The sequence below is a fragment of the Euphorbia lathyris genome, chromosome 7, assembly GCF_963576675.1.
Source record: "Euphorbia lathyris chromosome 7, ddEupLath1.1, whole genome shotgun sequence".
NCBI classification, from domain to species: Eukaryota; Viridiplantae; Streptophyta; class Magnoliopsida; order Malpighiales; family Euphorbiaceae; genus Euphorbia; species Euphorbia lathyris.
Window position 1 is genome coordinate 27,403,585 of NC_088916.1, and position 26,625 is coordinate 27,430,209.

General features: G+C 37.2%; 1 protein-coding gene across 1 annotated transcript; it reads right to left on the reverse strand.

Annotated features, from left to right (window-relative positions):
* Positions 1 to 18,055: 18,055 nt before the first annotated feature.
* On the reverse strand, positions 18,056 to 25,218 carry LOC136201240 (uncharacterized). Its single transcript, XM_065991863.1, has 16 exons — positions 25,026 to 25,218; positions 24,876 to 24,935; positions 24,653 to 24,770; positions 24,404 to 24,476; positions 23,963 to 24,008; positions 23,698 to 23,808; positions 23,129 to 23,216; positions 22,245 to 22,338; positions 22,094 to 22,154; positions 21,840 to 21,970; positions 20,896 to 21,013; positions 19,799 to 19,922; positions 19,386 to 19,493; positions 19,233 to 19,307; positions 18,482 to 18,569; positions 18,056 to 18,404 (listed from the first exon to the last, which is right to left on the reverse strand). The coding sequence occupies exons 1-15, from the start codon at positions 25,098 to 25,100 to the stop codon at positions 18,514 to 18,516; spliced, it is 1,338 nt and encodes a 445-aa protein (XP_065847935.1). The 5' UTR covers positions 25,101 to 25,218; the 3' UTR covers positions 18,056 to 18,404; positions 18,482 to 18,513.
* Positions 25,219 to 26,625: the final 1,407 nt, after the last annotated feature.

Below are 26,625 nucleotides of genomic sequence, written 5' to 3' on the forward strand. Positions count from 1 at the left end.
ACTAACAAAGTCAAAGTCAATGCTGACCTACTCACTTGTCGGTGCTGCACATACAAAAACAGATTTTAATATAAAAATCAATCACATATACAAAAAGAGACAGGCATTAAAATTCGTAAACTAACAAAGTCATTGCTACCAAGACTTACCATGCACATCTACTTCAATTATGATCAACTCAAGCTCCGCCATATCGTTCACCGTAAATTGGTACGAATCCATCCATTTAGTCAGCGTGTTCTTTAACCAACCAGTCAAGTGTGCCAGATGCCACTGATTCCATACATGCAATTCGGACACCACGAATTGCATTATCATTTGATGCACATCCTGCTTCAATTCAGTAGGAAGACATTTCAAGTAGGTGACCAACTTCATCTCCTTTCCTATAAGATTCCTTTCCATCAACCATCTCGAGGAGTCTATCGGCTCCATATTCCAGTTCACTAGGAATGGAAACGTCCGATTCTTTAGAGACACCTTCAGAAAGCGATGTCTCCACTTTGGAAGCTTGTATGATAGTCCGCCAATCACGTTAAACTTTGCACGAGAAAAGCTCATATACTGTGACCTTGGCCATTTCATCGACCTAAAATGTTGGTCCCGTGTGATTAGTTCCAGGGGGGTTAGGAACTAATGTAACTTTTTCGCTTAATTAATCTTGCTAACTTAATAATTTTGGTGAGTTTATTAACTCAGCTTTGGTCAGCTTGGCCGATCTTAATGTAAGACAGCTTTAGTCAGATGCTGACTAAGACTGTTTCACTTGAGAGTTGGGAATTGACACTTTTGTGGTCAGCTTCCAACTCAGCACTCAAATTTACTCAATGTCAGCTTCAAACAGTTTATATGCTGAGTAAATATAACAAGCAACACATTCATATATATATATATATATATATATATATATATATATATATATATATATATTTGAGAGAGTTAGAAATTACTCAGCATCACTTATCCTGGTTCAGCCTCTCCGCCTACGTCCAGTCCCTAGAGTCCTCCGGGCTTTTAGAATCCAATACTGAGCTCTTTAAGGGTAGAGCACAAACCGATTACAGGCAGTTGAATATGCAAGAGTACCTTCCTCTATTCGTCTACTCAACTCCTACTAAGCGCTACAACCCAGCACTTAGATTTCTCTACCACTAAGTACTTAATACCAAGTACTCAGCATACACACTCTCAATATTACAATTGATCACAAACTTGTTCCTTTTAAGATAAAGAACACTTTAGATGATTACAGACAATCAATCTAGCATTTACACAAAGAATAGAAGATTGGTGTAAGCTTTCTTTCTTGTTTTTGAGTGCTTTGAATTTGTATCTTTCTCACTTGTAATTTTCTGTGAATCGGCAATCTTCCAAATGATATCTTTGTCCCTTTTATAGTTGAAATGTGAGGAACAAATCATCTGAAATTGATTTGTCCGTTGAGTCCAAAACGGCTCTTCTGGGGAGACAAACTTCTGGTCAGCTTCAGATGTGCAGGCCAATCTTGTCTTCTGAATTCTTCAGACGTCAGACTTGTCTTCTTCCTACAGACTTTATCTTCTTGCGGAAGTTTGTCTTATAGCATCGAACAGTTGACCCATGCATCTTGGAATTTGGCTTTTGCGTAATTCAAGGCTTCTATTATTGGTGCAGACAGTTGTCGAATTTGTCTTTTAGCTAACGGATCATTCATGCTGTCCTTAAGATCACTCAGCTTCACTTCGACAATCATTGTCTTTGATTTTCGCCAATACTCATACTGAGTTCTTTTTCCACTCAGCTTCTATGGTCAGCTTCGTTCTGTAGAATCTATTCCTTGGAGCAGACTTCTTCTGTGCTGAGCTTCATTTCACTCAGCTTCTTTGATCAGCTTCATTCTTAAGCTGTTATTCTGAAGATGACTTATCTTCTCTTATGCTGAGTTGCTCTTTACTTCAGCTTATGTTGTGTTTTCATGCTGACTTTGTCCTGTCTTAATCTTTATTTCTTTTTGCATTTATATTTATACTCAATATTGAACAAACGGGTTAGTACAATTAAATCAAAGCACTTAAATTTAATTGTCTCTTAATCATGGATTAAACTTAAATGATTTTGTCAAATCAAAATCTTGTGGAAAGGTGTTTCAACAAACTCCCCCATTTTGATGTTGGCAAAATATTTTATTTATGGAACTCAGTATTGAAATTCCCCATGATTGAATTACATTTTATTCTTCTGAAATTACTCCCCCGTAAGGGTTGCATATATTGTCTTAACTTAACTCTAAACCTTCTGAGTAATTAGAGAAGACATGTTTATACTGACTTAGTTCAATCCTAGACTTTCTAAGATTCACTTCGGATGAACCTAGGTCAATTTTCAGAAGAGTTCAATATTTACTCAGTTTGATACAATGAATAGTTTTGGTATCAGAGTTAGTGTGTACTGAGTATATTTAATTTGAAGTTATTTGTTTGTTCAATTTTTAGACAGGCCAACATATATCATAAATTAATAAGCATCGCATATAGTTAAGTCAATTTGAATGAAAGGATACTTAACATATATTCGAGTCATCAAAACATAAATACAGAGTAAGCTAAGTCCTAAGTTGACTAAGCTATTACTTCCTATTAACTTGTGCTTGATGAGCAGCTTGATACAATTTTCCTTTGCCTTTTTCTTTCCACTGCTTACTACCTGAAGCTTCACCTGTGTCGTGCTGAGTTCCATCATCATCTTGTCTTTTCTCCCCCGTTTTGCCACCATCAGGCGGAGGAGGGATGAAGGTATCATTGAGAGTAGCACGAGTCAGTTTGACTGAATAGGCTTTGAGGCGCTTTGTGCTTTCAAATAACCCATCAAGTACAGGAACTCCATCATCCAGAACTGCACCAGGGACGCGGATAGTTGAGCTGATCATGCTGAGCATGTATTCCTGTGACTTAGTTAGCCAAGATATTGCTTCTGCTAGCTGGGCATACGATTGATGGTACATTTTAAGTACAACCTTGTCGTAAATGTCACGCTGAGCATTTGTGTGACGCACATGGCGAAATAGGCTTTGAGTGGTTTGGAGGATAGTGTTGGTTTTGACCACATCGGTTTCCATCTCCTCTTTACCCAGATTCAGAAGACGGACAGCTTTACTAATTTCATCCATCGTACATTAGGAAGATGAAGAGAGAAGGTCACGAGTACCAGTCAGCTCAGAAGACAACCTGGTAAAGCATTGATCTAATTCAGTAGAGGTAGCGTAGCCCATGTTGACTGTAGGTAAGGCATTGATCTGTCCTTGAAGTGAATTCATGTGATTCACCATCATCAATATTAGCTTAGTCAGCTTGACAAAGGATGCTTGCTTGGGTTGCTGGGTTTGGACTGAGGTCATGACACTTACTAAATCTTTGAGATTCTTGATCTCATTGAGAAGCTGAGCGACAGACAAAAACTCTTATGATTCAGCATTTGCGGACCCAGCAGCATCGGTATGAGAATTATTCAAATCCTGGAGAAAATGTTGAGCCGAGTCAATGATGCGACGTCCGGACTCAATTGCATGAAGATAGGCAAATTGTGCCTCAGGATTTACCTCAGTGGTCGGAATTCTAGTAGCACCAGATTGAGGAGGTGTTTGGTGCTGTCCTTGAGTAGAAGTGCCAGTATGGTCAGCAACTGGACTTTGATGTGGATGAGTGATAGGGGTCAAAAACCCCTATCTTTGGGTACGGTTTTAGGACGGGTTTTAGAGTTATTTGGTTAATAAGCGAGCAATTCTCGCATTTAAATGCTTTTGTGTGAGTTAGTTAGGAATTGGAAACGTTCTATTTACTTTTCGTCGTTTAGGCTCGTTTTATGATCAATTTAGGCAAATACGGCCGAAATAGCATGCATAGTAGAATTCCGTTATCTTTTGAAGCTAATTGGTCCGTCAAAAGTTGCACTAAACGAAGCGTTTGCTCAAAATAGGCGATTGACGGATCAATTTGGCTTTTGGACTAATGTTTTCTGGAGTTTTTATGCGTGTGCAGGTGTAACTTCGGACGAAAAGGGCATAGAAGTCACTCGGCATGAATCGAGCACGCTTCGGGCGAAAACGCTCGGCGAGCAGGGCCCCACGGGCCATTTCTGCTCGGCGAGCAGGCCCCTGGAGGCCTGCTCGCCGAGTAGGAGCCTGCTCGTCGAGCAGGGCACCAGGCGCCTGCTCGACGAGCAAGAGCCTGCTCGCCGAGCAGGCCACCAGGCGCCTGCTCGCCGAGCAGGGGGCTGCTCGGCGCGAGCAGCCCTGCTCGCCGAGCAGCCTTCCTTGCTCGGCGAGCAGCCTTGCGGGAATTGGTCAAAAAGACCAATTCCGCCCCCACGAAGCCACGTTCGGCCCCACGTCTTCCTACACCAACAAAGACACGAAAATAGGTCAAAACGAGGCCCGAGACGCGTCTATAAATAGGATTTTTCCATTGTAAATTAAGTATCTTTTACTTTTGTAATTAGCTTAGCTTCCACCTTGATAAATCCTCTCCACCTCCTCCATATCCTTCAAACCTCCATTGAAGATACCTTCGAAGCTCCGTTCACCGAGGATTACTCAAGCTCCATCCTTAAATCCTAGAAAGACGCCTGCATTGGTAGACAGGTTCCTTGAAAGGGATTTTTCTTCTTTTATACTCTGTCTAGCCTCTGATACATGCTATGAATTCTAGGTTTATTGTAACTTCGTGACAATACATTCATCTTCGATATATAATATAGTTTTTGTTCATTCAATTGTTTTGATGTTTTAATCTTTGTCTCACGCTTTGTCTGATTGGTTTAACTCATTCGATAATCCCAAAATTAGGTTGGCACATATTGCGAGCTGAATCTGACCTAGTCAATGCCTATAGGATTGACGACCCTATAGAAGATTAAGCCCAAATTACTGAGCCTTAGAGCTAGTTTTGGCCTTACAAGGGAATCACGAACTAGGGACTTTAGGAGGATAGGTCGGGTTAATCGCCTTGGACACAAGCGACTTAGTTTCAATTCAATTGCTTAAACATTCTATCATTGTTATCATCGTATTCCTTCATGTTCATTCAGTTAATTGCTTTGGTAAAAGATCAATTAGGGGTAGAGTAACTTAGTTAGGGTTAGAATAACTTAGTTAGAATTAGATAACTTAGCTAGGATTAGCATAATTCAACCTAGGAGTAGATTAATTAAACAAACCAAACTCAAAACCCCCTAAGCCTAGATAACATCCGAGATCGAGTAGCTTGATACTTGCAGAAATAAATCCTGTGGACGATAACCTGGACTTAAACCAGAAATTTATTACTTGATAACGACGGGGTACACTTATCCCTTAGTGAGGTTTCGCAGAAACCGCATCAATGAGCAGCAGGAGCTGACTGCTCAATGTTCTGCAAAATAGGATGGGAAGGAGGTGGATCGACAGAGATAGTTACCTGCTTAACATGGACTTGAGGCACCTCAGGTTGAGCAGGATTTTCCTTAGCTTGCTTGTCTCCTTGAGCAGCTAGGACTTCGAGTTCTTGCTCGGCTTGGTTTGGATTTTCTGGAGTCTTGGCGTGTTGCTCGGTATGAGTAACAGAGGCTTGGTTTTCCTGTATGGAGGGCTCAGGATGTGATGAGAAGAACTTAAAGTGAGTAGTTGTAAGGTCCGTGATTTCATCCCTCGGAGGCGAATCATCCAGGAGGTCAATAGCTGGAGATTTGTAGGCCTTCTTCTTAAGCCTTTTTAACTTTCTGGTCTTTGGAGGAGATGGGTCAGCATGAATGAAATCAGGAGATGATTCAATTCCGAGATCAGTGTTGAGCCCTTCCATGACTATCTCTTGCTCTGGGAGCTCAGCATCACCTGTCTCATCCTGTATGGCTGGACTTTCGACTTGCTCAATATTCCCTGTTTGTTCTTGCTCAGTATGAGCATCTTGATATTGCTCAATATCCTCATCAGTAACATGATGATCTTCATCACTGCTTAGTTCTTCTGCGTCTTGATCAGCATGAATTTGCTCAAGGTCAATCTCTTGACTTCTGATAAAGTGAGAATCATCAGGAACTGCAAATCCAAGAGGAACAGCTTCAACTGGACTCAGCTCAGCAGTTTTCTTCTTCTTCTTCTTCTTTAGAGGGGTTTCCTCACTTTCTAGCTCCTCAGGCTCATCTTGCCTCTTTCTTTTCTCTACTGACTTACCTTGGTCAACATCAATTTTCTTCCCCTTAGAGACAACCCGAATTTTCTTGGGGACAGCATCAACATCCTTTGAGCTGGTTTGGATTGCCTTGCGTTTCTTTTCTCGCTTGGTTTGGACAGCAGCTTCGGCTACAACGATATTCTCGTCCTGAGGTAGCTCAACATCATCTTCCTCATGAGCTTCCCCCCCAGCTTCTCCCTGAGCTGCCTTGATGACCCCTTTTCCCTTCTTGGGCTTGATAGGTTGGTTGTATACTAACCCAAACAACAACGCAGCCGTAATTTCAGTTCCCACCGTTTCAGTTTCATTTATCAAGTCGATTTGGCGATCTTCAAGGATTCGGGTGAGAAGGGAACCCAACCTGAGCTTGATAGTACTCCGTTGGAGTGCTCCTACTAGAAATACGGGCATGTTTAGGGGGCTACAGGTCAGCATGTGCCAAATGAAGCACTGCTTGAAGTTTGACGCGGATGATGCTGCGTTGAATTTTGGGAAGATGAAGTTGGTTAGTATATAGTGCGCCATTTTTTGGTTTTGCCCCATGCACGTGCTGGGTATTTCCCCTTCGTGTCCCTCAGGTTTACAGAAAGTGGTTTAATGGTCAAGCTTTTCCTTAGTGGTCCTGAATTCTTTTTCGGTGTTTGGAAGGTTTAGCAAGGTTGCGAGATAGGAATGGGTAATGGTGAGCTTCTTACCTTTGACGTGAGTGACTAGGTGGTCAGCATCACTTCCATCAACACAGAGGTTGGAGTAGAATTCACGTACTAACCTAGGGTAGGTTCTTCCAGCAAGCAAAAAGAGTCCGACCCATTCGTTTTTCGCAATCCATTCACAAAATGGTTGCTCATGTGTTATGAAGCTTGGGGAGAACCATCTACATCTGAGAACCTCATGATTCTTGACGCTTGGGTACACCTTGACGAAGAACTTCTCATTCGACTGCTTGTCCTTCTTCTTCTTCTTTGAAGAGGTTGCTAGGTCGGTTTTGGGGTTTTTGTTTGGAGTTAGGTCATGTTGACCTTGTTGAGGAGGAGACTTAGGGTTTTCATCGGTGTGGTCGTCATTATTTCCGCCACCGGAAGGATTTTGGTGTTTTGCCATGATTACGAATTCTTTGATAGGATTCTGGGATTCAGAGAGAGAGATTTGAATACCAAGGATTTCGAGAGTAAAGAGTGATAAGTGGGAAGACTTCCACTATTTATAGAGGTGCTAATTGATCCTATTCGTTGAACTAGCCGGTTAACCTCGAGATTATCAACCGACAAAGATTCTGGCATTTATGACACGTTCGGCGCATGGGTTTTCTCATTATTGCTTACGTTATCCTAGGTGGCTATTAATGCGTGTGCAAGCATTTAATGTTTTAAATGGGTTTTACTCAGCATTAAGAATATCAACCGTTTGTGATTCTGAGTAGTCAGTTTTACGTAGGATAGTTGTTTGTGGACTTAGTAACTCAGGTTAGGAAAAATCACTCAGCATGTATGTCTGCTTAGCTTAGGGTGATTTCATGTCATTCTTAACTCAGCATGCAACAGTTACTAAATTATCACAAATCACTCAGCATGGTAATCACTCAACATTCAATTTAGCACATAGAATTTATTGAAGAGGATTAGACATGCCGATAGCTTCCCTTAGTATGTTAAATTGCTCACGAGCCAAGGGCTTCGTAAATATATCCGCAAGCTGTTCATTTGTTGATACGTAGGTCAACTTGATCTCACCCTTGAGTACATGATCTCTGATGAAGTGGTGTCTTATGCTGACATGCTTCATCCTGCTGTGTTGGATTGGATTATTGGATAAGTCAATGGCACTCTTGTTGTCACATTTGACTTCTATTGTTTCTGTTTTGACGCCATAATCCTCAAGCTGTTGCTTAATCCATAGGACTTGGGCCACATAGCTTCCAACAGCAACGTACTCAGCTTCAGTTGTAGACAGGGCTACTGATGACTGCTTTTTACTAAACCACGAAACCAGACAACTTCCTAGGAATTGACATCCTCCTGAAGTGCTTTTTCGTTCTAGCTTATCTTGTCCATAGTCAGCATCAGTATATCCAATCAGTGTGAAGTCACTTGTATTTGGATACCATAAACCTGCATTAACTGAGCTCTGCAAATATCTGAAAATTCTTTTTATAGCTATTAAGTGAGATTCCCTGGGGTCAGCTTGATATCTTGCGCAATAACATACTGAGTACTGAATATCAGGTCTACTGGCAGTGAGATAAAGTAGAGAGCATATCATACCTCGATATAGCTTGCTGTCTACTGACTTACCTTTTTCGTCAGCACAAAGGACCGTGTCAGTACCCATTGGGGTTGATATGGGTTTGCATTCTTCCATATCAAACTTCTTTAACATTTCTTTGGCGTACTTGGACTGACTTATGAAGATGCCATTCTTACCTTGCTTGATTTGAAGTCCAAGGAAGAAGTTGAGTTCGCCCATCATAGACATTTCGAACTCAGTTTGCATCTGTTTGCTAAATTCTTTGCACATAGAATCGTTAGTAGCACCAAAAATTATGTCATCTACGTAAATTTGTGCAAGTAGGGTCTTTTTACCCTTTTTCTTAATAAAAAAGGTTGTGTCAGCTTTGCCTCTAACATAGTTCCTGGTCAGCAGGAAGTTGGTCAACCTCTCATACCAAGCTCTTGGAGCTTGCTTTAGGCCGTATAGGGCCTTTTTGAGTTTATAAACGTGGTTTGGAAATTTCGGATCTTCAAACCCTGGAGGCTGACTAACATACACCTCTTCGTTTATAAAGCCATTAAGAAATGTACTCTTAACATCCATTTGATATAATTTAAAGTTCATAAAGCTTGCATAGGCACACAGTATACATATAGCTTCTAACCTAGCAACGGGTGCAAAGGTTTCACCGTAGTCAATGCCCTCTTGCTGACTATAGCCTTGGGCTACAAGTCAGGCTTTATTTCTAACTACGTTGCCTAGCTCATCTAGTTTATTTCTAAAGACCCACTTAGTTCCTATGGTCTTTTGATTCCTAGGTTTAGGTACTAAATCCCATACCTCATTTCTTGTGAATTGATCAAGCTCTTCTTGCATAGCATTGATCCAATATTCATCGTGCTCAGCATCAGCAAAATTCTTTGGCCCATGCACTGAGACGAAGGCAACATTGCTGAGATACTTCCTAAGCTGATCTTTTGTCATCAGCCTGTTGTCAACAGCATCAAGAATGGACTTCTCCGAGTGTCCTCTTGGAATTTTTATTTCTTTGGGCAATGTTGAGTTGTTTGGAACATGTGTTTCTACAATCTCTGCAGGAATAGATTGATCAGCAAAGGTTATTTCAATTTCTTGCTTACCTTTGGTCAGCCCTTGTATTGATGACTCAGAGGCTCCATTTTGATCAGCAGCGTTTATCATCTCATTTCTAAGAAAAAGTAAGGATGTTACCTCATTGTTGTGAACCTCCTGGTCAATTTCATCAGAGAGGTCAGCTTGCTCAGATTGAGAGTGGTCAGCATCATCGGCCATGAAGCATATGTTTGCCGTTTCATTTGCATCAGCTTCGGATGACGTTGACTCATCACTGTCACTCCATGTTGCTACCATTGCTTTCTTGTTTCCCTTCTTATCTCTCTTGAGGTTTGGGCAGCTTGACTTGATGTGCCCAGTTTGGTGGCACTCAAAACATGTGACAGGCTTGGAGTTGTCCTTCTTGTATTTGTCACTGGACTCAGCTTTGTATTTGTCATTTCTTCTGAACGAACTTTTGCTGTTTTTTTCATTCTTTCTAAACAGCTTCTTCATCTTTCGTGTAAACATGGCCATCTCCTCATCGTCTGATGAGTCAGCTTCGGTCGAGTCAGCTTTCATGACAAGTGATTTTTGTTTCTTGTCTTCTGACTTTTCTTTCTCTTTAGCTTCAAAGTTTTTCATTGAGATCTCATGAGTCAGCAGAGATCCGATTAGCTCGTCATACTTGTATGTAGTCAGGTCCTGAGCTTCTTCTACTGCAGTTTTCTTAGCTTGCCAGCTCTTGGGTAAGCTTCTCAAGATTTTCTTCACTTGCTCTTCTTCAGTGAAGTTCTTGCCGAGTCTTTTTAGCTCATTTATAATATTAATGAATCTAGCATTCATTCCGGAGATGTCCTCGTTGTCATTCATTTCGAACAGCTCGTACAATCTCATGTGTTGGTTCACCTTTGATTCTTTGACTTTGCTTGTGCCTTCATAGGTCACCTCGAGCTTTTTCCATATCTCCTGTGCTGACTCACAACCTGATATTTTATTGTATTCTGCAGCATCTAAAGCACAATGAAGCATATTGATAGCCGAAGCATTATTTTGAAGTTTTCTAAGGTCATCTTCTGACCACTCAGTTTCACTCTTAACAACTTTCTCATTGTTAACAGTTTTATATGACACGTATGGGCCTTGAACTATTGCAAGCCATGCACTCATGTTTGTGGCTTGGATAAAGTTCTTCATCCTATTCTTCCAGAATGTATAGTTGGATCCAAAGAATAGGGGAGGCTGACTAATAGATAATCCCTCAAGGAGTATCTATGTTGTTTGGTTCCCGGGAAGGAAATGAGTGCTGTTCTCAGCCATTTATTGGGATCCGCTCAAGATAGTTATATCTTTGAGTAGTGAGCTTAGGCTCTGATACCACTTGTTGGTCCCGTGTGATTAGTTCCAGGGGGGTTAGGAACTAATGTAACTTTTTCGCTTAATTAATCTTGCTAACTTAATAATTTTGGTGAGTTTATTAACTCAGCTTTGGTCAGCTTGGCCGATCTTAATGTAAGACAGCTTTAGTCAGATGCTGACTAAGACTGTTTCACTTGAGAGTTGGGAATTGACACTTTTGTGGTCAGCTTCCAACTCAGCACTCAAATTTACCCAGTGTCAGCTTCAAACAGTTTATATGCTGAGTAAATATAACAAGCAACACATTTATATATATATATATATATATATATATATATATATATATTTGAGAGAGTTAGAAATTACTCAGCATCACTTATCCTGGTTCAGCCTCTTCGCCTACGTCCAGTCCCCAGAGTCCTCCGGGCTTTTAGAATCCAATACTGAGCTCTTTAAGGGTAGAGCACAAACCGATTACAGGTAGTTGAATATGCAAGCATACCTTCCTCTATTCGTCTACTCAACTCCTACTAAGCGCTACAACCCAGCACTTAGATTTCTCTACCACTAAGTACTTAATACCAAGTACTCAACATACACACTCTCAATATTACAATTGATCACAAACTTGTTCCTTTTAAGATAAAGAACACTTTAGATGATTACAGACAATCAATCTAGCATTTACACAAAAAATAGAAGATTGGTGTAAGCTTTCTTTCTTGTTTTTGAGTGCTTTGAATTTGTATCTTTCTCACTTGTAATTTTCTGTGAATCGGCAATCTTCCAAATAATATCTTTGTCCCTTTTATAGTTGAAATGTGAGGAACAAATCATTTGAAATTGATTTGTCCGTTGAGTCCAAAACGGCTCTTTTGGGGAGACAAACTTCTGGTCAACTTCAGATGTGCAGGCCAATCCTGTCTTCTGAATTCTTCAGACGTCAGACTTGTCTTCTTCCTACAGACTTTGTCTTCTTGCGGTAGTTTGTTTTATAGCATCAAACAGTTGACCCATGCATCTTGGAATTTGGCTTTTGCGTAATTCAAGGCTTCTATTATTGGTGCAGACAGTTGTCGAATTTGTCTTTTAGCTAACGAATCATTCATGCTGTCCTGAAGATCACTCAGCTTCACTTCGACAATCATTGTCTTTGATTTTCGCCAATACTCATACTGAGTTCTTTTTCCACTCAGCTTCAATGGTCAGCTTCGTTCTGTAGGATCTATTCCTTGGAGCAGACTTTTTCTGTGCTGAGCTTCGTTTCACTCAGCTTCTTTGATCAGCTTCATTCTTAAGCTGTTATTCTGAAGATGACTTATCTTCTCTTATGCTGAGTTGCTCTTTACTTCAGCTTGTGTTGTGTTTTCATGCTGACTTTGTCCTGTCTTAATCTTTATTTCTTTTTTGCATTTATATTTATACTCAACATTGAACAAACGGGTTAGTACAATTAAATCAAAGCACTTAAATTTAATTGTCTCTTAATCATGGATTAAACTTAAATGATTTTGTCAAATCAAAATCTTGTGGAAAGGTGTTTCAACATAAAAAACTTACGAAATACAAGCATAGTCATCTGATAACCGACCGTAGGGTCAAAATAGTAGAAACCTACCATCATCCGCCACCTCGTTGGGTTGTATCTGTCTAGGGCACAAATCAAATTCCCGCATCACCTTCATAAAGAAAGGAAGCAATGACAAACGCATCCCAATCTCTAACTGCTCCTCATAAACGATCATCTTATGAGGAGCCATAGGATCATTTCCCCTCACCTCCTTATCCATAGCAGTCAGCTCATATGGCTTTCCAAGCTGATATGATGCCGACAATTCCCCCAGATCTTTTTACATGATTATGGAATGCACCTCCTCCAGTCACATACTCTCAGGAACCTTCGGCCTGATAGCCATATAATTATAAGCACCATCTGACCCTAGTGCCCCAGCACCCCGAGGCCAGACCTTCTTCCTTATCTGTTCATACAGAGTCCCCAATGTCTCCTCGTCACTCACCAAGTAGGTAGGCACTTTTATAATAATTTGAAGTGTACCCGGCCTTACTCCATCCACAGGCCTAGCAAGTGAGGGAGGTAGCCTCGGGACCGGAGCACCTCGCACTTGAGGTTTCTTAAGCCCTGACGTACCCTCCCCGATTGACTTACCTCTATGAGCCTTTCGGCTCCTCTAACAAACTCGACTAGAGTTGGGTAACATAAAATTCCTAGGGTTAACATCGGTCAACTTCACCATCACCCCTCGACTTGGCTCAGTAGACATACTAATAAAGCAAACACTCCACCCCCCTTCACACAACTATTACAATTCGAAAAACATAAAGAAACTTCCAGGAAAATAAAACTAACCTCTTCACTAGTAAGCAAGTTTAAACCAAAACGGCTCGAACCACCCACTCTTCACTGATAAACGCCTCCATATGAACCAGTAGATACACTTAGTAACTCTTGAAGGACATATCCAGGCACCTTAGAAAATCACAAAATTCTTTACAAAGAAGGAATATGAGAAATAGTTTTCACTAAAAGGAAGAACCCTCAGAAGTTCAAAGAAAGCTCCTTTTATAGAATAAAATTAAACCCAATAGACGCAAAAAAAAAAACTCTCTCCTGGAGGCAAATCAACATTTGACAAGTTCAACAGTCATTTATATCACGCCTCATTTAATGCATGTCAGAACCATCATTCCAATGCCTACAAAAACTCTTCCAATTCCTCACAGTTGTCTCCCACCCACAACAACCAAGCTCTCTGACTCATTCCACGAACGACTCGTCAAGAAAACCTTCACATCGTTCCGTGAACGACCCCACATGCATGTTACCATCTCGACTCGCGAATGACCCATCGACCAAACCTTCGGTTCGTTCCACGAATGACTCCTTAAGCACACTCTAGCATCGTTCCACGAACGACCCCCTAGGTCTGTTGCCACCTCGTTCCATGAACGACTTATCAATCAACTTGTAGTATCATTCCATGAAAGACTCCTCAAGCACACCTTAACATCCCGCGAACAACCCCATTGGTCTGTTGCCACCTCGTTCCACGAACGACTCATCAATCAACCCATCACATCATTCCATGAACGATCCTCTAACTTATGCCCTAAACCTCACTTCACAAACATCTAATCAGGCATATCCCATCGATCTTTTCGAGTTAACACCAATGTTGCGATAAGCAAGAATTGAGGTCCAAATAGCAACTCACATCAAATGGTTCGTTCAAGGTTGCACCTCATTAAAAATGGGGGGAGGGTGGGGGAACTACTTGATGAGGAATATGGGCCATGCCCATTAAACCTAACTCAACACCTATGGAGAACTACCCTAGGAAGTGCAGTTCGGGTATAAACCCGTGTAGTAGACCCGCCCAATCAGGCAGCTCTATATAAAGACCCCCAATCCCCAATAAGAAGGCATGCATACTTTATCTCTCTTTCTACTTAAGACTCTATCTAGAATTGATACTGACTTATGCGTCAGAGTTTACCCAGGAACCGTTCTCTGCGCAGGTGAAGCCCGAACCCCAAAGACTATCACAGGTTCTCACATTTCCATTACTCTTCATATTCACCCCTTATGTATTATCTTATCATCTCTATTATTATGTATCGTTATAGTCGCCAATAGTGAGAGAAAAGATATTTCTTAATAATAAATTATTAATACAAAAATGAAATAAAAAAAAGACTATGAATGAAGAGAGATTCCTTAATAACGGAGATGATGAGAATGCTCTAATAAATTTGAGGAGTCATTAAAATACTATTGGAGTTGATTTTTAACTTTACTTTCTCAAATTGTAACTTAAAAACCCAATTAAAAAACTGCAGGAGATGCTAATACAAATAATCCCTTGAAAAACCTAATAAGTGGTATTAAAAGTTATACACTAACAAATAGCAATATTAGGTTTGTAGAACCATAGGATTTATATAAATATTAGTATTTATTTCAATTTCAAAGTTAGGTGAGTTAGGTTTGATTTGATCAAAATCCATATATTATCTTTTATTTTGTTTTTTTTGCCTCACAAACAATATATAAGAAAAAGAAGAAAGGGTAAATTATATTTATAGTCACTCAATTTTGTACTTAATAACATTACAGCCACTTAACTTTAAAATTTAATATAAACGATCTCAAAATAAATGCTGAATACCTAAAAATTCAAAAAATCAAATTATTTAAAATCATAAAGAACCGTATTTTTTAAAATTCCAAATCATAATTTTCAAAACTTTTTCCTCTAAACAATCGTCTCTTTCCTAACCAAACAACTTATAAAAACCTCAAAATCTTAAATTTAAGAATCAAATTGTTTAGAATATCATTTTTAGGGTTTTATAATTTGAGAATTATCTTATATTATAATGGTTAAATTTGAGTGATTTTTATGATAATAAAACCAAAATTTAACGATTTTTATATTAAGTTTTGAGATTAAATAACCATACCATTAAGAAAGAGCAAAATTGTAATTTAGCCGAAGAAAAGCATTTTGAAGTGGTGGTGGATGATGGGATGGGTGTGTGTGATATTTGTGACGGCAGATATATTAAAAAAAAAAAATTGTATAATTAAAAGTGTATGGTGGGTGAAATGATATGATATGATAGTAATGATTTGCATGGCAGAGAGAGAGCATTTGAATAAGGTTGAGTGATAATGAATTCAACTTCTATCCATGTTACCAAAGGGACCTATTTGTTTTTTTAAGGCTCTTAGTCCCTCCACTTGTCACACACAATGAGGACTTAGATTTTAATCTAAGGCTTTTTTCCACTTCACATACCATAATCATAATAGCTAAATATTACAATCATGTTCAAAACTTAATATAAAATCGGTCCGTTTTATTATAAAATCGGTCCGTTTTATTCAATTATTAAACTTCGATTAATATTTATTGTTAACGATTTCAAAATAAAAAAATCTAAACGTTAAAGTTGGTTAAAATCACAATTTGATGATCTCGTAAACCTGCCTCAACTAAATACCTCTACCGTCTCATGAATTTGTCCCATTTTATCACTTAATCCCCTCTATTTAGTAACCAACATTTCAATCTTTTCAACTCAACAAATATAATACTTCGTGACATTGATTACCCCTCAACTCATATTGTGCGTCCTATTAACCCCCACAACTCACCAAATGTAACACTTCGTGCCTTTTAGGTTTTTATATTGACCACTAAGTAAAAGGGCTAAATAACAAAATAAGACAAGTTCAGAAAAATAATGGAAGTATTAAACCTTTTTAATTACTGTAAATATTTTTTTATTATATATATATTATGACCTGGATCATTTTCAAATATAAACTATGTGATTTAAAAATTTATAAAAAGGTACATGTAATGCGTTCCGTTAGCAAAAGCAGTGCAAAATTGTAATGCAGTTAAAAAATACTGATGTGTCAACATTGGTCAAAATGCTAGAATGATATTTTTGTCATTTTCCCTCTCTTCTTTCTTTTTTATCGCCTCTTTCCTTTATCACCGTACCAGATCTCTTTTCCCCACGACGTTCATCGTATCACCAAATTATACTTATTCTTCTTTGTTAACTAAAAATGGCTACTTCACTTACTTTCTCCCCTTTCAAAGAACAAACTAGTTATTCACTCCTCATCCACAAAATTGGCAGCTCTGATATGTCTCCTTTCACTCCATTTCCAAATCCACAATCGGAAAATGAAGATTTCATGTCAAAAACCTGAAACCGATGGAATTGTAACTAAAAAGCTCCTGCCAAGGCCGATGAATCTTTCACTGATCGGGAACCTGCTCAACATGCTAAAAGCAGAGCCACATCACATTCTCCCACAACTTGCCAAAGAATACAAACTCTTATGCACCTCCAACTCGGCGAAATATCCACTGTTGTTGTTTCTAATCTAAAATGGCTCAAGAAATTTTGAAATCACACGATCTTATCACCGCACAAAGGCCGGAACTTCTTGCTTCCAAAATCATTACTTATGGCGACACATATTTCTGTCTCTCTTGTGGGAGAATACTAGGAACATATGAAAAGACTTAGCTTGACTGAACTTTTAGGGCCTAAAAGAGTTGAGTCTTTTCGACAACTTTGCAAAGATAAGGTCGAGAAATTCATTGAATCTGACCAATTATCCGCTAGAAAACCAATAATTTCTCTTGTCAGATGAAGACGCTATGGGGGAAGAGAGGTGATAGAGGAGAGATGAAGGGAGAAATAGATAAAATGATAAAAATACCCCTCGAATTTTTTGTACAGTATTGTCACATCAACATTTTTTTAACGGTATTACAATTTTAAACTGCTTTTGCTCAAGAAACATATGACATGATATGTCTTTACAAACTTTTAAATGTTTAAAAATAGTCCAAGCCATATGGTTTAATTTTATACTAACCATTCTCTGTATATTTCATTGTTCTAAATTTTTCTTTCGTTAATTATTATTAATTTTTCCACAATTCACAACTCACGTACCCATCAAAAAAATGACAAAAAAAAGTTTGACCTTTGAACATTATAAACTTTATATACATTATATATTGTTTTAAATTTTCCTATGAGTTTGTTTTCTCCGATTACGAGTAGCATCTACTATTCTTGACTCTCGGCCATAAATGTAACTGTTTTATCATTTAAGTATTTTAAACTTGTGTGGAGTATTTTATAAGTTTTTTTTTGTTTCATACACTACTTATTCTATGCATGTATAATGAATTTGGTTAAAATTTGTTAAAAGCTCGAGAACTCAGATTGAGGATTGAGATATTAACGATCCGAACTTACCTCCAGATTGGCTCCTTTACGCCCTAACTATATCCAAGAAACAGGGACCACGAAAGCAATTCTTGTCACTGAAGTATAAAACCCTATTTTTCTTGCTTTTGTAAGTGCATCAACATGGCAACAATATCTATAATATAATTTGGAAATAAATACGATATATCTGCACCTATCGCCCTCAACGATGTAACGCATATCCTTGATTTTTCAGGATGCCAGAAAAAACAAAAACAAAAACAAAAAAAGAACCAGCAGCATATTATTTCATATAACATATACAAATGAATACTATTAATTTAGTAGGCAATCCTATTGCTCATTCTTCTTCACCTAAGATTTCACATGTCAAACAGAGGAACACTATTTAGCTGACAGGCACAGGCAAGATTTCACATTTCAAACAAAAACAACTAGCACTATAATACAGCAAAAAAATCATCTGTATTGTCCTACACGGTAAACCAACTTTTGTATCAGAATACAATTAACTTATCCTAAAGTAGGTGTCACGAAACTTGACCGATATAAGGTGGGAAGCCCCATATTTCTAAGGAAAAAAATTCTATTAGTTCATATGTTCAGACACTCCGGATTTATGAATCCGGTATTTAGAATGCTTGAGTAGAAAAGAAACAAGTCTGCAATCATGAGTAGAGAAAAATATTTTGTCGAACAATGAGCCATATGCATAAAATAAATAACTGAGAGCATCTATACAAGGAAAGTGATTTCACCCGGAAGCATCCCTCTACATTAGGCGACTCTGCAGACCTGTGTTTTTGTATGAGTTCATTTTTTATCATAAAACAGTAACTTAATGGAATTAATCATCAAGAATTCTATTGAACCTGTATTGATAGATATGACTGCAGTTGGTAAGTCAGCAAGCTCTCAACTTTGTACTTTCTAGTTTGGTGCGTCGTTCTTCATATGATGCTGATATGAAAACATTAACTCAAATTATTTAGAAACTTCAATATAAACTCTTGGTGTTTGATACTGACAGAGGGACACTGTAGAGACGATATTAAATGATTATCATGATTTGAAAGTTGATAACCAATTGATACAAGTTTAATCTCAGAAAAATATTGTTTTAACCTGCTGCTATCAGATTTTGAAGAGTTTCCATGTTTTGGCTGATGTATTAGAAGCTTGTTTCTTAAAATAAAATGTGTAGAACATATCAGTGAATTAACTAATCTCTCAATCTTTTCATCAAGGTCGATCGCATCATATTAAATCCTCAAACTTTTTTATCAGTCATTTTCTTAAGGCTTTCAAAATAGAAAATATAATATTTTTCACTTTGTAAAAATAAAATAAAATAGCATCCTTCTGATTTTAAAATTTATAATTTACTCCTAAATTATTATTTTACATGTTTCCCCCTACATTTCAGTTTCCTAATTTTTTTACAAATATCATTTCTCTGTGTCCATTTCCATGCAACATAGAGTAACACCACCGAGAAAGAAAGCACAATACCGACTAAGGAAATAGGGACTTTGCCTCCCGCCCTTCAGAGTTCTTCTGTTTTGCTTTCTTATCAGATCTTACACATTACAAGTCAAATCAAAATATAGGTTTAGGACTTACGCTCTGTTGGCCTCAAAATGAGAGGAACATGGGGGGCCTTCTTTTTCATTTTGTCTTTATTTAAGGAGCTCCTATCTGAAATATCATATCAGAATTGTTTAACACCAATCAACCCAAATACTAAGATAAAAGAATTCAAACAGAAACGTGCACCATTTGATAAAGGCAGGCAACTGAGTAGAGCTTCATGAAAAATAGCAGCTTGGAGTTGGTACAGTCGACATTCATTCACCAAGTGCTTGTGCAGAGCTTGCCCAGCATCTGCCACAAATATTCAAAAGAATTATATTTGAAACCAGTTCAGCTAAATTGCAACCCATAAAGTTACGTGAAAGAATCACATCAGCCAACACAGTGCATTTCATGCATGTTGATAATAATTTATTAGATGAAATGGTGCAAAGTATTGTGTTTGGACAAGGATATATGATATATGATATATGATATATGTATTTGCCTGATGAAGTTGCATTTATATGCTAACCACAGAACAACCACATGAAGAATCACAGTTCAACATATAATATATAAAACCTGTGATGATTTGTTTCTCATGTTTCTAGTACCTGTTGAACATGTAAATGCGAGGCCTTCAAACTCACAGGCATGAAGAACCAGAGGAATTTCTGGAGCCATAGGATATTGGGGTTTATTTCGGGTTCTATCAGTATCCAGCAGTGTGTCCATCACCTGTGCATTTGATTGGGGGGAAATCAATTCGTTTGTCACATAATCAAGTCTTGCAAAAGTTCATACCGTGCATGTGCAATTTAGCAATCTATTGAATATCTTAATGATGCATCCATGAATTGGTAAGCAAATCCTTAGAACTTATTCCTATATCTCCTAATGTAACTCAAGGAATTCCTCTGAATTTTTGAACTTGAGGAATTGCCTTGAATTTGTGAATAAAAGCAGGATGTATAATTAGTTGGCAAATCTAGCTCACCTAGAGGATCATTAAGGTTAGTAACTGTACAGATAGGAACAAGCAGGGAGTGTTGCCTCCAAGATGGTCCCCACCTGAAAATTGTGATGAGAGAGCTATCATGTTCATAAATAATTCTTAGCATGGTGGGATAAGCTATAAATCATTGGAATAGCAAGATAAAGCTCATTGGAGATTGTCAATGCTTTCGTCAATTAATTCAAGAGTACAAAAGTTGTTTTAGTACATATACACATTTTGTATCATCATTTATCAGTAGTGTCAGCTATTAATATGAAGTGAACCTTTAACTATCAGCTTGAGCTTTTAGCTAAAACGGTTTCATGACATGGTATCAGAGCCAGTGTGACCAAGTGGTCCTGGGTTCGATTCCTGGCAGCCCCATTTGTTGAGTTATTTGCAGGACATGGTAATATGGGCCTGTGTTGTCACGCTTCAAGCCCAAGTGTGCTTTCGCGTGTGGGGGTGTGTCAGCTATTAATATGAAGTGAACCTTTAACTATCAGCTTGAGCTTTTAGCTAAAACGGTTCCATGACAGCTAGAATAGCTATTCTGCATGTATGCATGGTGTCTTAATGTCATATTTTATTTTCTACATGGACATATGCAAAGAAATCTAAACTAGAGGCTACATGCCACACTTATGCCTGCAGAATTTCTGTATTTAAGAGTTAAATTATCCAAATATCAGCAGTAGAGCATCTGATACGTACATCAGGGGATTCAAAACCCTGGCCGATCATAAATAGCACAGCAACCATACATCGGACTTGGTGCCACAGAAAAGCACTACCTCTTATTTTGATTGCACAAAGTTGATTGCCTTCATACCTGTCAATGAAATAAAACTCCAGTTGCAAGATTCCAATAACAAATTACACAAAGGGGTAATTGTGCAGCAATAAATTGCAATTTAAACTAAATGAAGTTAGTCCATGACATAGTTCTAACTCATTGTATACCTATTTTCCTATTCAGTAATCCAATATACCCGACCACTACAAAAATACATGACCAGTTATTTATTAACAGAATATAAAATGCCAAACAACATAGTTTCTCTCTCTACATACTTTGCTTCCCCTCTACTGGTCCAACAAAGCCAAACATCACTATTGCAACAATACAGGACCAGTTATTCAATGGACAGTATAAATGCTGAACAGTTTAAATTTGTTCTTTTGTGCTTAAATCTTGAACCTGTTATCCCTCCAAGTTTTGAATAACAAGAAGAGACACATGCCAGAACCAATCAACAATTTTTTGACTGATAAAAAAAACAGAGGAGTTTTGTATATATATAGTATTCGACCAAGAAGAAAAAAATAGACAGCCAAAAGATATCTCTATCTTCTGGCAAGAAAAAAGAGCCTTTCGACCAATTATAGCTTGAGAACAAACTCAAGGAGAAATAGTTTTTCCAAATTCAACGACAAATACATTTCTCCCACTTATAACCATAATTACTAATCTTCATTGAATGTGCTATGCGCATTGGAATAGAATGCCAATTTATGTTTAGGAGTACAAACATAATACTAGGCATTAATATAAGATGAACTTACAAAAGTCGCCTACTAGGACCATGCCTTCTGCACCAAGTGCTGATAAGCCAACAACCATACAATACTTATCGAGAACAAACAAATTCTAGTACCTCATATCACAAGGAGAAATTTCAAATGAGGTTATATTTCGCATATAATTGTGCACATTCACTGCATCCATCTTACAGAAGTTGCTAAAGTTATGCTCCCCAATTAATTTCTTCCCTGCACTCTCCATAGACTGGTGAAAAACATAATAAGGAAAGAGTTATTGGCCCCACCACCACCACCACATAGTAAGATATAGAAACAGAAGCGGAAAATGTAATAAACTTAACAAAAATAAATAAATATAACTACGCACCAACAGATTCAAATTGTCACTCCAAAAGAAATACTTATACTCTCTACTCAGGCAGCTAAATCTGTATCATAATTAAAACAGATTATGCCAACACATAATAAACTACTGTCTAAATTTGAAAGGAAGACTGCATGAAGCTACTGGGGAAAACCTTGCACTAAAATCTCTTGAGACAGGACACCAGCCTAAAATCCGAATATCATTTGGAAGGACTCCATTCAATACTCTCACATAATCGATTTCTCCTGGAAAAGCAAAAGGAAAAATAAAATAAAAATAAAGGTAAAAAGTCGGTCTGAATTAAGATTAAGTATCAGTTAATGTTACATTTATGAAATATGAATAAATATTGGTTTCTTAAGATCTTTATAAAATAAATTATGTCAAGATTTTTTCCCCAAGTGCCCAAACTGAGTTTCAAGCTTCACCTGTTCATAGAAGTGACTGAGACTCACTACGGATCAGTTTTTGTTTAAGCTCAATTCAATTGGCATTTCAATGGGCTGTACTGAATGTTAAACTCATTATTATTCTCATGTGATACTTATCCCGAGTACTGTAACTGAAATAGTATCACAACATACAAGAGCTGATGTTATGTGTGCACTTTAGACGAGGAGTGAAGTTATTGGAAGTAATTATGCATTATTGTGCAGTTGTCAAACAGTAATCTTAACCCCATAAAGCTAATTGGATGACAATGTTAAAACAAAATCTAGTTTTTCTTCAGCAGTATATAATACTATTCCTGAAAAACTTCACAACCCAAACATGCAGAAATTATCAAAAGTACGAACATTTGTACTAGTTTGTTTCCATTTTGTTTTGCTTTTTTTTTTTTATTTTTTTTTTATAGCATAATTAACAATAGGGAACATATAACATAATATTAAAAAAATTGACAACAATCTGTTGCCATGAAAATCACTGGTTAGGATGAGTAAATCATCACTGAACTATTTTTTCATACATTAACCGAAGCTCATAGATCTCAATAAGAGTTTCCAAAAACGAATTAAGGATAATGTGGCTGACCATTGTGTTCTTCTGATATAATTTCGCCTGAATTGAGGCTGATTGCATCAATATCTTTGAGCTTGGATCGCAAAAATAATGCAATTACCTGCATCAAACATTTGCATACAATCGATTTGAAAATGTTTTCTTCTTTTACTGGTACATTTTAACTATCTATGTAAAGTTGAAAAATTGGAGGGAGTAACATATATCTTTAACAAAGAAGTATGAATCCAAAAATTTTAACATAAAACCTCAATAGGTTAAGATAATTATTTTTTTCAGGAGATAAGGTTTATAGATTAACAAACATGCTTTGGCATGCAATTGGTATTATCATCCATGGTTAACTTAAGAAGTACATAGACATGTAACAGTGACCAACAAAATATCATTGATGGCATTCTTGTGATAAATAGTCAAAGATTCATGGGAATGTTTTCTTCGTGGTTTGACATTGAAAGCACAGGATAGCAGCATCTCAAGTAATGAGTACAAGCTCATACTTTCAAATGCCTGCCATTTTTCTAAAAATCAACCAAACAAAAACTTCTAAATGGGTAAACCTAATCCACGCCCGCGCTTACTTGCCCGACAGCAGAAACTCCTTTGTCTGTTCTACCACATCTTGAGTACTGCGCCTCCTTTTTGTCACCAATTAAAAGCCTTGTCTTTTTCAGAGCTTTGAAAATCTCAGACTGCAAAAATTCAATTTATAAAAATAAATAGTTGCCAAAATAACAGACTATCCAGTGATGATTACTGTATATACCCATCATGGTTGCTGATTCAAAGATACAAGAAACAATGAACAACCTATTGAGCCAAGAAAAACCTATATCAATATCATACCTCAACAGTTGGATCCATCTGTCCCTCTGAAGAAAAACCATAAAACCTGTAATACAGTACAGCAAAATAGCAAATAATGTAACAAGTTCTTCATTCCCAATATTAGTGTAAGGATTGTGTGCTTTTTCTAATTTATAGATATAATGATTCCATGAAAAAAGTAGAATAATAGATAACGGCAAGTCCTAAGGCACAAATGAGAAAATGTTATCCTAGTCAGAAAAAACCACCAAATCTAATTTTTCTCGGGACATATAATATATTGTTCAATTGTAATGCAAACATCTGGTCAAAGAGAGTACGTAAACAGATCACTGCATGTCGTTGACGAAATCCACTCAGACCATTTCTTAGAAAGTTACAGCAGGAGTAAAAAAAAAACCACATAACTACCTTAAAAGGAATACTATGAACAACTGGAAATGAAGCTTGATAAAGTACCTTTGACCAAAATACATGACTTTTAGAGCAACATATCTCCTCAAATGGTGATTTATTGTTCTAGTCTTATTGCCTGTCCAAAGCTACATGGGTTTTAGAGAAATTGCAGTATACAGGTAAGTAAAACAAATAAAACACAAAGCAGTTTTTTTTAAGAAGCAAAAACCTGTAAACTCTTGAAAATAATGCTATCTAACTAATTTTTTTTTTCTAAACACGAATAAATATAGTACAGACACCGAAAGTGACCTTGAAATTTCTCTAATGCTTCCTTTTCAGTGATCTTATCCCTTGGAGGATTTAATTCACCACTTCCCAACGAGATTTTGCTAAATTGTACAGAAGATTTATCAAATTTCTCCGCTGCCTGCATTATAATCATATGTACCACTAATATGTATAAACATACAGAAATCAAAGTGAAAGAAAGAAAATAATTCTAAGAAAATGAATATGAAGAAACAAAACAAACCTCATTGCAGCGGCAACGAGAGAGCAGAGAGGATAGTTTTGTATTCTCATCCTCCAATTCCTGATTAAAGTGGATGAAAATCAGTAAAAGAAAAAGAAAAAGAAAATGCAGGCATAATTGGAAGCACTCTGAACTTGCAAAAGGAAATACCTTGATTTTGTTCTGAAGAGAAGAAATCTGCGATTTCAAATTGGTGACCTCTTCTCCGTCTCCTCCTTTTGACATGCTTGATTGATGTTAGCGCCTTCAGCTGCTGTGAAGTGCTCTGCCCTCAGGTCAGTTTCGCACCGGAAGAAGAGCAACGGGATTAAGGTCATAAGTTGTGTTGTGACGCCGTTTCGGTCGAATTACTTTTTCATTCATCAGCAAATTACCAAAAATGTTGTGTAATTTTTTTTTTTTTTTTATTAAAATGCTTATAACTTCATGGGTTAAGGTGCAAAAGTACCCCTAACGTTTTGGGTTAGGAGCAATTTTATCCTTAACATTTAAAATGGTGTAATTTTACCCCTAACGTTTGTAACCAAGAGCAATTTTACCCCTAATGTTGATAAATTGGGTCAATTTCAAAAATAATTCATCAAACTGTATTTTCAGCCATGAATTTTGTCATCTACAATTCACACGCATGTCATTTGATCAGTAACAAATCACAAACATATGTTGGGATGTGAAAAAAATATAATATCTTTTGTACGAATTAGACAATAAAAAATTAAAAAATTCACCGAATTTATAAATATTAATCTCCAATTCTATTATTAAATTACAAAAAACATGAAATCATTTTTTATATAATGATTGATATGCAATTGGTGCGAAATAAAGAACAAAAATGTATGCGTTTTATAATAATTTTTGAAATTGACCCAAATTATCAGCGTTATGGGTAAAATTGCTATTGGTTACAAACGTTAGGGGTAAAATTGCACCATTTTAGACGTTAGGGGTAAAATTGCTCATAACCCAAAACGTTAGGGGTATCTTTGCACCTTAACCCTAACTTCATTAGATTAAAACACAATAAGTACAACAAGAAAACAACAGTAAGAAATAAATTCTTACAGGATCTACAAAGAGACTAAAACGGCTACAGAGAGCAAAAAATGCCATAAAGGCATAAAAAAACACAAAACAACAACAAAACATATATTTATCGTAAATCGAAATCTGCAGAAAAGTAGATGTAATCCAGTCTTCAACATTTAGGCAATTCCGAACATTCGGATCTGAGTCCTTTCTTTTGATGCAACCACGTAGATATATTGATCCACGTATAAGATAAACCGTTTCCGCACTTGCTAAATTCGAAAATGATATAAATGAAAGAATAACAGAGAGAGGATACAATTCAAATGGATGAAAAGATCCGATAAAATATATGGAAACTGACTAAAAAGAAAAAAACAATAAAGTAAAACGCATAAAATCTAACCCGGTGTGGTAGGAAGAAGGAAGACAAATTTCCTTCCTTCTTCCTACTTAAAGTAGATCTTTAAAAGAGGACAATTTGAAACTCAACATATGATTAAATTTGGACAGAAAATGAGAAAAGAAAGATGGAAAAAGAGAAAATTGGAAAGGAAGATGGGAGCAGTTTTTTATTTTTTTGAGAAACTGTTCAAGTATGGGTGTTGTTGTGTGTAATTAATTACCATTATTTTTGCACGTGAATTTTTTTTTGTTATAAAAAGTTTAGGTTAGTTCAAAAAAAAAAGTTTAGGTAAGAATTTAAGGTGGACTTTACATA